This window comes from Macaca fascicularis, chromosome 7, assembly GCF_037993035.2.
Source record: "Macaca fascicularis isolate 582-1 chromosome 7, T2T-MFA8v1.1".
Lineage (NCBI taxonomy): Eukaryota > Metazoa > Chordata > Mammalia > Primates > Cercopithecidae > Macaca > Macaca fascicularis.
Window position 1 is genome coordinate 576,597 of NC_088381.1, and position 12,821 is coordinate 589,417.

A 12,821-nucleotide genomic window follows, 5' to 3' on the forward strand; every position below is an offset into this window, starting at 1 on the left:
GTTCCACCTCCGTGGATTCAACTAACCTTGGGTCAAAAATATTCAGAAAGAAAAAATAACAACAGTAAAAAGTAATAAAAATGTTAAAAACTACAGTATAAAAACTATTTCTATAGCGTTTACATTGTGTTAGGGATTTGGGTAATCTAGAGATGATTTAAAGCATGCTAGACGATGTGCCTAGGTTACATGCAAATACTACACTGTTTTATCGAGTTGTTTTTTGGGTGGTTTTTTTTTTTTTTTTTTTTTTTTTTGAGACAGAGTTTTGCTCTGTCGCCCAGACTGGAGTGGAGTGGCATGATCTTAGCTCACTGTTCTAGCCTCAGCCTCCTGGACTCAAGCAATCCTCCCACCTCAGCCTCCTGGTTAGCTGAAACTACAAGTGCATGCCACCATGCCTGGCTAATTTTTATGTTTTTGGTAGAGACAGGGTGTTGCCAAGTTGCCCAGGCTCATCTCAAACTCCTGAGCTCAAGCAGTCCGCCCACCTCAGCCTCCCAAAGTGCTGGCATTGCAGGTGTGAGCCACTGTGCCCAGCCAAAATTTTCGAGTTTTTTGACATAAGCTTTTTCGTAGTAAATTCTCATCTTATTTTGGTAGAAGCTTTTCTTTTTTCACATAACCATACAGTTCACCCATTTGAAGTGTAAAATTCAATGCTTTTAGCACATTCACAGAGTTGTACAATCACAATCAAATTTAGAACAAAAAGAAATGCCAGCTCATTGTCAGTCACCCTTCATTCTTCCCTCAACCCTTTGCAGCCACCACCCTGCTTTCTGACCCTGTAGATTTGCCTCTTTTGGGCATTTCATATGAGTAGGTCATACCCTGTGTGGCCCTTTGTGACTGGCTGCTTCCTTCACTTAGCATAATTTTCTTTTTCTTTTTTTTTTCTTTTTTTTTTTTGAGATAGAGTCTTGCTCTGTCGCTCAGGCTGGAGTGCTGTGGTGCCATCTCGGCTCACTGCAAGCTCTGGTTGCCGGGTTCACACCATTCTTCTGCCTCAGCCTCCCAAGAAGCTGGGACTACAGGCTCCCGCTACCACACCCGGCTAATTTTTTGTATTTTTTTTCAGTCAAGACAGGGTTTCACCATGTTAGCCAGGGTGGTCTCGATCTCCTGACCTCATGATCCGCCTGCCTCGGCCTCCCAAAGTGCTGGGATTACAGGCGTGAGCCACCGTGCCCGGGTTTTTTTTTTTTTCCTTAAGATGGAGCCTCGCTCTGTCGCCCAGGCTAGAGGGCAGTGGCGCAATCTCAGTTCACTGCAACTTCTTCCTCCCGGGTTCAAGCGATTCTTGTGCCTCAGTCTCCAGAGTGGCTGGGATTACAGACACCCACCCGGCTAATTTTTGAATTTGTACTAGAGACAAGGTTTCATCATGTTGGCCAGGCTCGTCTCAAACTTCTGACCTCAGGTGATTCACCTGCCTTGGCCTCCCAAAGTGCTGAGATTACAGGCATGTGCCACCATGCCAGGCCACTTAGCATAATTTTCAAGGTTCACACAGGTATCACTGTTTTGTTCTGTTTATTGCTGAATAATATTCCATTACATGGAAATATTACTTTGTATTTATCCATCCATCAGATGATAGACATTTGGGTTATTTCTACCTTTTTGCTGTTATTAATAAAGTTGTTGAGAACTTCTTCTTCTTGTTTTTTTTGAGACAAGGTCTCACTCTTACCCAGCTGGAGTGCAGTGGCAGGATTATGGCTTAACTGCAGTCTCAATCTCCTGGGCTCAGGCAATCCTCCCTCTATAGCCTCCCAAGTAGCTAGGACCACAGGCACATACCACCATGCCCGATTAATTTTTAAATTTTTTGTGGAAATGGGATCTCACTACGTTGCCCAGTCTGGTCTTGAACTCCTGAGCTCAAGTGATCCTCCTGCTTTGACTTCCCAAAGCGCCGGGATTAGAGGTGAGCCACCATGCCCAGCCTCTATGGCCTTTCATGTACGAGTTTTTGCGTAGATGCTGGTTTTGATTTCTTTTGATTGTATAGCTAAAAATGCAATTACTGGATCATAACAGCACATTTAGCTTTTGAGGAACTACCAGATAGTGGCAGCACCATTTCTCCTTCTTACCAGCAGTATGTGAGGGTTCCAGTTTCCCCACATCCACACCAAACTTGTTACCATATGTCTTTTTGATTCTAGCCATCCTAGTGGGTGTGAGGTGGTATTTCATTTCCTTGCACTTTTGATTTGCATTTTTCTAACAAGTAAGGATGTTAAACATCTTTTTATGTGCTTGTTGGCCATTTGTGTGCATTATTTGGAGAAATGTGTATTCAGATCCTTTGCTCATTTTTAATTAGGTTATCTTTTTTATTATTGAGTTGTAAGAGTTCCTTATACATTCTAAATATCAGTTCCTTAAAGCCATGGGATTTTCAGTATCTTCTCCCATTCTGTGGTTGTCCTTTTTGTTTCTTAATGGAGTCTTTTGAGACACAAAAGGTTTTGATTTTGATTATGTCTGATTTATCTGTTTTTCTTACGTTGCTTATGCTTTTGGCATCATATGTAAGAAACCATTGTGTAACCCAGGTCATGATTTACTCCTGTGTTTCTTTCTAAAAGTCTTTTTTTTTTTTTTTTTGAGACAGAGTCTTGCTCTGTCACCCAGGCTGGAGTACAGTGGCGTGATCTCAGCTCACTGCAACCTCTGCCTCCCTGGTTCAAGCGATTCTCCTGCTTCAGCCTCCCAGGTAGCTGGGATTACAGGCGTGTGTCACCACACCCAGCTAATTTTTGCATTTTTAGTAGAGGCAGGGTTTCACCATGCTGGCCAGGCTGGTCCCGAACCCTTCACCTCAGGTGATCAGCCTGTCTTTGCCTCCCAAAGTGGTAGGATTACAGGCGTGAGCCACCGCGCCCAGCCTCTTCTAAAAGTTTTTAGTTTTAGCTCCTAATTGAAATGTATTTTCCACTTTGAGTGGATTTTTATACAGTGTGTGACCAGGTTGTGTCAGGAGCCCTGCAGACCACCCTCCATCCCCCCGACTGGCTGGGAGGACTCTCAGGGCTTAGTAGTTGTTGCACTGAAGGTTATGACTCCTTGCAGCCGAAAGACAGTCAGATCAGCAAAGGGAAAAGGCACAAGGGTGGAGTCCAGAGAAGCCAAGTGTAAACTTGTAGGTGTGCCCTGCTAGTGGAATTGCACGGGATGCGCTTATTTCTCCCAGTGATGATGTGTGACAGCACACGCAAAGTGTGGCTCAGCAGGGCAGCTCCCCAGAGCCTTGGGGTCCTGGGTTTTCACTGGGGGCCAGTCACGTGGCTGACCTTGGCTACTCAGACTCTAGGCCCTCAAAACACACACAGGAGGTCACCATGAGTCACCTTGTTAGCAGAGACTGTCTGGTCAGAGTGGTACAGCAGTAGGCCCTGGGTCCCAGGCTCACAAGAACATACTCTCTAGACAGGACACTCCCAAGGCTCAGAGCTGGTTCCTGGGATGGCCTCAGTCAGTCCTGAAGACGGGCCTTTCTTGGGGATGTGCAGAGTTTCACTCTCCCCAGCCTGCTGAATTAACCCTTTCCTGCTGGCGGGTCCACCTGGATTCTCTCGCATGTACATATCCGGTTGTCAGTACTGTTTGTTGAAAAGATGGTCTTTCCCCATTGAATTGTTTTGGCACCCGATTGAAAATCAATTGTGAGTTAACTTCTGGACTCAATTCTATCCCATTGACTCCGTCCTCTGTCTATGAGTATTTTCTCGTAGTCTCTTAATCTGTCTATAAACTGCTGATGTTCCCTTTTTCATTCTTAATGCTGGTAATTCGTGCTTCTGTCTTTTTTTTTTTTTTTTTTTTTTTTTTTTTTTTTTGAGACAGAGTCTCACACAATCTCAGCTTACTGCAATCTCCACCTCCCAAGTTCAAGCTATTTCTGGCTAATTTTTGTATTTTTAGTAGATACGGGGTTTCACCGTGTTGGCCTGTCTGGTCTTGAACCCCTGACCTCAAGTGATCCGCCTTCTTCAGCCTCCCAAAGTGCTGGGATTAAAGGCATGAGCCACCGCACCTGGCCTGCTTCTCTTTTTTCTTTGTTATTCTTGCTGGGCATTTATTTTTAGTTTTATTTTTTATTATTTATTTACTGAACAGCTTTGTCTTTGTTGATCACCCTTGATTATACACTTGTTTTCTGTTTCATTAACTGTTGCATTTATTTATTTTGAGACAAAGTCTTGCTCTGTCACCCAGGCTGAAGTGCAGTGGCACCATCTTGGCTCACTGCAAGCTCTGCCTCCCAGGTTCAAGCAATTCTCCTGCCTCAGCCTCCCAAGTAGCTGGGACTACAGGCATGCAGCACCACACCCAGCTTATTTTTGTATTTTCAGTAGAGACGGGGTTTCACCATATTGGCCAGGCTGGTCTCAAACCGCTGACCTCATGATCTGCCGCCTTGGCCTCCCAAAGTGCTGGGATTACAAGCGTGAACCACCGCACCCAGGTGCTTTTAGTTCTTTTTCTTCTATTTTGGGGGGAGTTTATTTTGGTGTTTGTAATTTGTGATGAATGTTTGGTAAGTATTATGATTTTTATCCTTTTTACTTTTCTAATGCAGGCATCTAAAGCTCCCGGTTTACTGTTAACTTGCCTTTTCCTTCTTCCTGTAAGCGTGAATATGTAGTATTGTCATGTTCACTTAAAATGGGTTGTTCCTCGTTTGGTTTTTTAAATAGAACTTTTTTTTTTTTTTTTAATTGATTAGAAAAGCAACATAAAATCATCAAACCATTTTCCAAAGTAAGCGCGCGAAAAACCCAGGCGTGGCATTAGGAAGGCCCAGTGCCCGCGGTGCCATCACAGAAACGGCACCGAGCAGCTGAGTGCGCTTTCTTCCAGACTTTTTCCTTTCTAAAATTTTCATTATTTTAATTGCATGTAGACCGTGAGTCTTACATGAAAACAGTCTATTTGGAAATTCTTTACATTATTGAAGGGGGAATTAAAAACAGACTGTCAACTTTTCCACCTGAAAATTTTATGAAAAAGAAAAGCACCAAAATCATATAAGTCATGTTTCATGTACTTGTCGGACACGTCTACATTTACCCATGAATCAGGCTGTTTATAAAGCCATAGTGAGGAACACAAAAGGGGTGAATAAAACCCAGAAAGTGATGGAGGGAGACTGTGTGAAGTCTTGGGGAAACACATTTGTGTTCTTGGTAAGCGAACTTCAAACCAACAGATTTAATAAGAGTAAGAATACGCTTAGCCAAGCATGGTGGCGCCTGCCTGTAGTCCTGGTTACCCAGGAGGCTGAGGCAGGAGGATCGATTGATCCTGGGAGGTCAAGGCTGCAGTGAACTGTGATCATGCCACTGCACTCCAGCCTAGGCGACAGAGCAAGACCCTGTCTCAAAAAAGGAATCTGTCAAAAACTTTAACAAAACCAAAAAACAAAAAAACCTTTTGAAATGATTACTGTAGACTGAAGAGCATTTTCAGATGCTGAAGTAGGGTTTTTGTTTTGTTTTGAGACAGCGTCTCGCTCTATCACCCAGGCTGGAGTGCAGTGGCATCATCACGGCTCACTGCTGCCTCAAACTCCTAGGCTCAAGTGATCCTCCCGGCCAGCCTCCTGAGTAGCTGGGGCTGCGGGCTCATGCCACCACATCTGGCTAATTTTTAAATTTTTTGGAGAGATGGGGTCTGGCCATTTTGTTCAGGCTGATCTTGAACTCTGGTCTCAAGTGATTCTCCCACCTCAGCCTCCCAAAGTGCTAGAATTATAGTTGTGAGCCACTGTGCCTGGCCGAAGAAGGGTTTTTAAGATTTTACCAGATATATTAGTCTTAGGTACAGCATTCTAGTTAAAAAATAAAAAGAAGAATTATGTTTCTCTGGTGCTATTAGATGTTCTGCTTTGGTGTCTTATACGTCAGGCGTCCACACGGCAGGTGGACTTGGGGTAAGTGTGTCTTGCTCTGCCTCACTTGCTGCTTTCAGAGAGATTTGTGGGTCTCACATAGCTATCGTGAAGTTGGCTGTATAAATATTTATAAACTGCAAAAGCAGCAAGAAAGCTCATGCAATTGTAAAAGTCATGCTTGGTTTGTGCCCTTCAGTTGTTTAGTCAGAAAGTAATAAAGCACAGTGTAATTACAAAATTACTGTCTGGAAACAGGGAAGTAATGAGCCCTGGCACCATTTTTCTGTCCCAGGAATTACTTTGGAAGCTCTTTGTCGTGTAATTATGTTCCGTCAAAGTCTTCCAGGCTGTTTCTGTGAATGGTAATTCACTGTGCCTTTGTTGTGAACAATATGGGATTTGGGCTACAACCTCTTGTAACTTCTTTTCTAGTTAATATCACGCCTGCTTTCCTGAGTCTTTTTCTTCTTTCCCATTTGAATTCCATCACAGGAGGGTGTGTGTGCCAGGGTGGATTGCGTGTGTGTTTCGAGTCAGATGCATCCCTGTCCTCCAGAGGCTGACGGTCTGATTGGGAGTCAGATGCGGGCACAGTTCCATTGACTACGGCTTTGGAGAAGACGTTTTGGGGCAGGGCAGCTGCAGGGCAGGAACGTGGGAGGGCATAGGAGAGGTGCCGTGGGCGAGGAGGAGCAGCCCCTGGCATATGCCAGACAGAGGAGGCTTGGTGCCGCCCTCAGAAGGCCGTCCTTGTTGCTGTGTCCCCCGCAGGTGATCGCCATGATCAAAGGCCTGCAGGTGCTGATGGGCAGGATGGAGAGCGTGTTCAACCACGCCATCCGGCACACCGTCTATGCTGCACTGCAGGACTTCTCCCAGGTGACCCTCCGGGAGCCGCTGCGGCAGGCCATCAAGAAGAAGAAGAATGTCATCCAGAGGTCAGCCTTCCCTACGCCCTGTGCCCGCTGTGCCCACACGTCCTCGGACGAACTCGGGTTCAAACAACAGGAGCGTTAAATTCTCAAAAATGATTTCAATACATTTATCTTCAACCTCCAGATGCTCTTGGTGAATTGCCTCTAAAAGTAATGCATGGGTCCAATGATTAACCCAAACAGTGGACAGTAAGTCAACTGCAGGGTGTCTGGGGAGTCCGAGGACGCCGGGACAAGGTGCATTTATCCCAGGCTCACAGTGCCTGTGGGGGTCTCTGCACGGTGGAGCCCTGTTGGTGACGAGGCTGTGTTCCAAACCAGTCGAGAGACACGCCCAGGCTCCGGTCATGCGGGTGACTTCATGTCCCTGTTGGTTACTGGGGACAGCCAGCTGCAGGCAGGTGGGACCGAGCTCTGCTCTGGCCGGAGGCTGTGTTCTGCCCTCTCCCTGCCCCCAGCGTGACTCGGAGCCACCTCACTGCTGCCCTGGGCTAACAGATGCGAACTGCAGCCCGGGCAGTCTTCTGGGAGTAGTGACACTCTCCAGAAGGCAGGCTCCTTTTAAACCTTCCTGTTGGGCCGGTCCATTACCACATCCCTCCGTGGCCCCTGCAGTAATTTGTATTTTCATGGGAATGTTCTGAGAGCCCGGTAGTTGGGCAGGGAGATGGTATGATTGTGAGGCTGGGGGTCTTGGCCTCCGGGCCTTGCTGATCACTTGGTGGGGTGTTCAGTGTCCTGCAGGCCATCAGGAAGACCGTGTGCGACTGGGAGACGGGGCACGAGCCCTTCAATGACCCAGCCTTGCGGGGCGAGAAGGACCCTAAGAGCGGCTTCGACATAAAAGTGCCGCGCCGCGCCGTGGGACCCTCCAGCACCCAGGTTCTCGTCCCTTGAGCCCGCCTGCGCTCTCTCCCTGGGGACCCACCCTGAGCTGCGAGTGGGTGGGGCTGGTGAGGCAGCGGTTAACTGAGGTCCCCGCTGCCCGCTCAGGCAGGGAAAGTGGCGCCCGCCTGTGGTTTCTGCTGCTCCTCTGTTTCCTGCCCAAGTGAGTCGGGAGCGTGAGCGAGCCGTGCCTTGATTGTCAGATGTGTCACGTGCACTAAGAAGGAGTCTGACTCCATTTCAACTCCCGTCCCAAAAACGTGGGCACACGTCCACGTGTCTGTATTCATTCTGTGTTTCTCGATGGGTGTTTGAATGTCTATAATCTTTACGTTGGGTCTGCAAATGACCCTCCTACAGATGGGGCGTGGGAAACTGAGGTGCTGCTTGCGTGTCCTCTTGTCGTGGTCCTGAGCTGCCCACTGTCCTCTCTCCTGGTGTGTTCAGGCCTCCCCGAGGTGCTTCTCACGACTTTCACACCCGGTTTAATCCGCACCACCGCGTCTGTCCTCCGTCCCGGGGCTGGTCTTCTCCTCATCCCTGCTGGAGGCTTTTAATCTCTTCTGCCACGCTTCTGGAAAGTCACCAGCGGCGCACGCTGCTGGCTCCGCAGGAGGGTCAGGGGGACGGCCCTCGGCCTGTGCGTGGTGCCGGCCACCCTCCCCGCCTCCCTCTGCGTGCGTCCCGTGTCCCTGCCTGGGGTGTGTGTGTCGCGTGACTAACGTCTGTCTCCTGCCTCTCCCTCCTGTCTGTCCGTGTCTAGCTCTACCTGGTGCGCACCATGGCCGAGTCCTTGGGCTCTGCCGAGCTGCTCAGGCAGCTCAAGTCTCTGGGCATGGAGAGGCTCTTGCATGCGGTTAACACGTTTCTGAGGCAGTCGTGCACCTACCTACCCCTTTTAACCTTTGGTGGTAAGACATCATTTGTTTCTCTTGACGTTTGTGGCACGGAGGCGAGCGGCTCTGCGGCGAGCTGTTCTTTCCCTGAAGCAGCAGCAACGTGGCCGCGTAGACAGGCGCCCGGACCCCTCGGGGAGCTGGTGCGGGGCCCTCCCGGCCAGGGCATAGCAGAGCAGTCCTTCTCTCGTGGGCGTTCGGAGTTTGGCGTAACTAATGTACCGTGTATATTTTCTCCCCCACAAATGTTTCCTTGGATAATCCAGCTTTACATGGTGAGAACCATGCTAGAGTCCCTCATTGCAGACAAAAGTGGTTCCAAGAAAACCTTGAGAAGTAGCCTTGAGGGGCCCACCATATTGGACATAGAAAAATTTCATCGAGAGTCATTCTTCTACACTCACTTGATAAATTTCAGCGGTAAGAGATACTGCTGACAGCATCCGGCCCGGCATGTCCTAACACCACTAACACCGTCTAGTGCTTCTGCCTGCCTGACCACCCCGCCCCGTCCCTTGGTGCACCCAGACGGTGACTCGTCCCGCCCTCTGTGACGGCAGCTGCACGTCCCTGGCCTGAGCTCGCCCCACAGGGCGTGGCCCCTACAAGGGTATGAGCTGAGGAGCCTGGGCTGGCCCTGCGACATGAACAGAAAGTCTTTTCAACCGTGCGGAGTTGGAAACAGGCGAATGTAATCTGGTGCCTGCGTTGAGACACAGGCATTGATAAATACCAGAAATGGCCCCCGCAGTCCATGACGTGGGGGAAGGTAGCAGGTGCCCTGTGCCAGGCAAGCCCGTCCTGGGTGACGCCCGGCCACCTTGACCGGCCAGCTTGACTGGCCACCGGTGGGTGCGCTCTCTGCCCTCCGTGTGTCTGCCCCGTGTCCTCATCGAGTCGTCCGTGTCCACCTCTTGCTCAGAACAGGAACCCTGCTGTCTTGGCTGGGGTGCTGCAGGTACTGGAGGAAATCGTACCACTTTTGCTGTTAACTCCATGAAAGGGTGGAGTTCGAGCGTGGGCTCTTGTAATCTGTCTCATTTTTGTATTAGCCAGACCTCCCTGAGGGTGCCTCTAATGCTGCAGCCTGGACATTGGTTTTTATCCTAAGCGAAAGTAAAGAAGTCCTGTTTGTTTTTTTGTTTTTTTGTTTTTTGAGATGAAGTCTTGCTCTGTCGCCCAGGCTAGAGTACAGTGGGGCGGTCTCAGCTCATTGCAACCTCTGCCTCCCAGGTTCAAGAGATTCTCCTCCCTCAGCCTCCCGAGTATCTGGGATTACAGGCGCCCACCACTGCGCCCGGCTAGTTTTGTATTTTTGGTTGAGACGGGGTTTCACCATGTTGGCCAGGCTGGTCTCGATCTCCTGACCTTGTGATCCACCCGCCTTGGCCTCCCAAAGTACTGGGATTACTGGCGTGAGCCACTGCGCCCGGCCAGAAGTCCTGTTTTTATGTCTCCTTTTGAAAAGAGCATTTTTAGGTAAAACAGTGGCTCACACCTGTTAATCCTAACCCTTTGGAGAGCCAAGGCAGGAGAATCACTTGAAGCTGGGAGTTTGAGACCAGCCTGGGCAACATGACGAGACCCCCATCCCTACAAAAAATACAAAAATCAGCTAGGTTTGGTGGCACGTGCTTGTGTTCTCAACTACTCTGGAGGCTGAGGCAGGAGGATGGCTTGAGCCCAGGAGTTGAAGGCTGCAGTGAGCTATGATCATGCCACTGCCCTCCAGCCTGGGTGACAGAGTGAGAGAGACTCTGTCTTAAAAAAAAAAAAAAGACACTTTTTCCTGGGTCCCACTGAAGGGCTAACGGTTGATGAGGTGGCTTTACCTGCAGCCATGCCCAGCTGGTCCTGTCCCTAGTGCAAGGCCCCAGTGACCCCTCCCCACTCATGTCCATGCTGCATGGCTTGGGGCTGAGTGAGGAGGAGCAGGCACCCAATACACAGCCCCTTGTGTCATCTCTGCTAAAGATTTTTTTTTTTTTTGCTTGCGGGAAATAACATGGTGTTGTTTGAACCCTCCCAGAAACGCTGCAGCAGTGCTGTGACCTTTCGCAGCTGTGGTTCCGAGAGTTCTTCCTGGAGCTGACCATGGGCAGGAGGATCCAGTTCCCCATTGAAATGTCAATGCCCTGGATCCTGACGGACCACATCCTGGAGACCAAGGAGGCGTCCATGATGGAGTGCGTGTCGGGGGGGCCAGTCTCCAGCCTTTGCGTGTGGTGACCAGGGGTCTCAAAAGAGGTGGAGGAGGACGGGACTGTTTTATTTGAAATCATGTTTCCGGGCCTGCGCAAAATAACAAGACCCCAGTCTCTACAAAAATAAGACCGGGCGCGGTGGCTCACACCTGTAATCCCAACACTTTGGGAGGTCGAGGTGGGCGCATTACGAGGGAAGGAGATCGAGACCATCCTGGCTAACACGGTGAAACTCCATCTCTACTAAAAATACAATAAATTAGCCGGGCATGGCGGCGGGCGCCTGTAGTCCCAGCTGCTGGGGAGGCTGAGACAGCAAAATGGTGTGAACCTGGGAGGCGGAGCTTGCAGTGAGCCAAGATCATGCCACTGCACTCCAGCCTGGCAACAGAGCGAGACTCCCTCCCAAAAAAAAAAAAAAATTGAGAAAACTTATCCTGGTGTGCTGGCTGATGCGGGAGGATTCCTTTACCACAGAAGTTTGTGGCTGCGGTGAGCTATGGATTGCACCACTGCATTCCAGCCTGGCCACATAGCAAGACCTTGTCTCCAAAAAAAAAAAAGTCATGTTTCCTGGGGTAAAGCTTTAGAGGTTAATACGAGTAACTAACTAGTTTCTTGGCGTCAGACTGGAATTGAGAGCTCAGGCACTAGAACGAGTCACGTTCGTCCTTTGCATTGGGTGCTGGCTGGGGCCCGGGGACTCAGCCTGAACCAGGGAGATGGATGAACCTGGACCCTCCCCAGGCCTTTGTAGTGCAGGCCCTGTGAGGTGGCCATGCCCGGGAGCTGCCACGTGGGGGTCCTGTGGCCGGCCTCTTGTGTGACGCAGCCTCTGACCCAGATGAAGTGGGGAAAGGAAGTATTGATCGAACAGCTTTGTTTTGGGGGTCAGGACTCTGGACCTAGATGGAAGGGTCAGTCTTTGAAAATATGAAGTCCACGGAAGGGAAAGTGTTTGGAAAAGGGTGTGTCTCATGGTGGGCGACTGGGGAGCTGCCCAGCAGGTCTGTCTTCTGAGCACCACGAGTGGGAAGCCCCTGAGTTCCTCGTGCATCAGTCCTCACACATCCCTCGTGGTGCCCAGGAGATGGTACGGACAGCCACCTTACACTCTCTGTGGCTGTGGCATGGCCATGCCATCTTTGTGGGCAGAGTCTCTGGTGGCTCGTTCCGCAGCATTGGGGTGGTGTGAGGAGCTGGAAGGAGGCCTCCTTCAGGCATGCGCCTCCTTGCCCCGGCCATGGCCTTTGTCCAGGTATGAGGCAGTGGGAGACAGGCCTTCAGCCATGGGCCCATGCTGGACATGCTTCTGGTCAGCTGTGGGATCCAGGACCTTCACCTTTGTATTTGTTTTTAAATGTTTGATGCTGTCTGTGTATTTCCGTCGGTGTAATTTTTTCTTTTTTCTTTTTTTTGAGGCAAAGCCTTGCTCTGTTGCCCAGGCTGGAGTGCAGTGGCACAATCTCAGTTCACTGCAACCTCCGCCTCCCAGGTTCAAGCAATTCTTCAGCCTCAGTATCCCAAGTAACTGGGACTACAGGCACGAGCCACTACGCCTGGCTAATTTTTGTATTTTTAGTAGAGATGAGTTTCATCATGTTGGCCAGGCTGGTCTCAAACTCCCGACCTCAAGTGATCCACCCACCTTGGCCTCCGAAAGTGCAGGGATTACAGGCATGAGCCACTGCACCCGACCACCTTTGTTCTTTTCCAGTCAGCTCATTCGTCCCCCTCCCTGCCCCCAACAGAGACAAGGTCTTGCTTTATTGCCCAGGCTGGAGTGCAGTGGTGCAAAGACAGCTCACTGCAGCTTCAACCTTCCAGGCTCCGGCGATCCTCCTGCCTCAGCCTCCTGAGTAGCTGGGACTACAGGCATGCGCCATCACACCTGGCTAATTGTTTTGTGTTTCATGGAGATGGGGTCTTGCAATGTTGTCCAACCTGGTCTCAAACTCCTGGCCTCATGTTATCTTCCTGCCTGGTCCACCTA

The 12,821-nt window shown here is 49.8% G+C and overlaps 1 protein-coding gene across 14 annotated transcripts in view; it reads left to right on the forward strand.

The window, feature by feature from the left end:
- Nucleotides 1-12,821, forward strand: part of CYFIP1 (cytoplasmic FMR1 interacting protein 1) — a 120,247-nt gene that overhangs the window by 60,165 nt on the left and 47,261 nt on the right. For 6 of the 14 annotated variants that reach the window (XR_012414635.1, XM_073995242.1, XM_073995243.1 and 3 more), the window contains 4 exons: nt 6,680-6,846; nt 7,578-7,725; nt 8,891-9,044; nt 10,654-10,810. Coding sequence is in view for 13 of the 14 variants with exons in the window: in XM_073995242.1 (XP_073851343.1) it covers nt 6,680-6,846; nt 7,578-7,725; nt 8,891-9,044; nt 10,654-10,810 (626 nt within the window). In the remaining variant the exon portion in view is untranslated. Of the gene's footprint in view, nt 1-6,679; nt 6,847-7,577; nt 7,726-8,491; nt 9,045-10,653; nt 10,811-12,821 lie in introns of all 14 variants that reach the window. The other 8 variants (XM_045395148.2, XM_045395147.2, XM_045395146.2 and 5 more) reach the window with 2 other exon arrangements.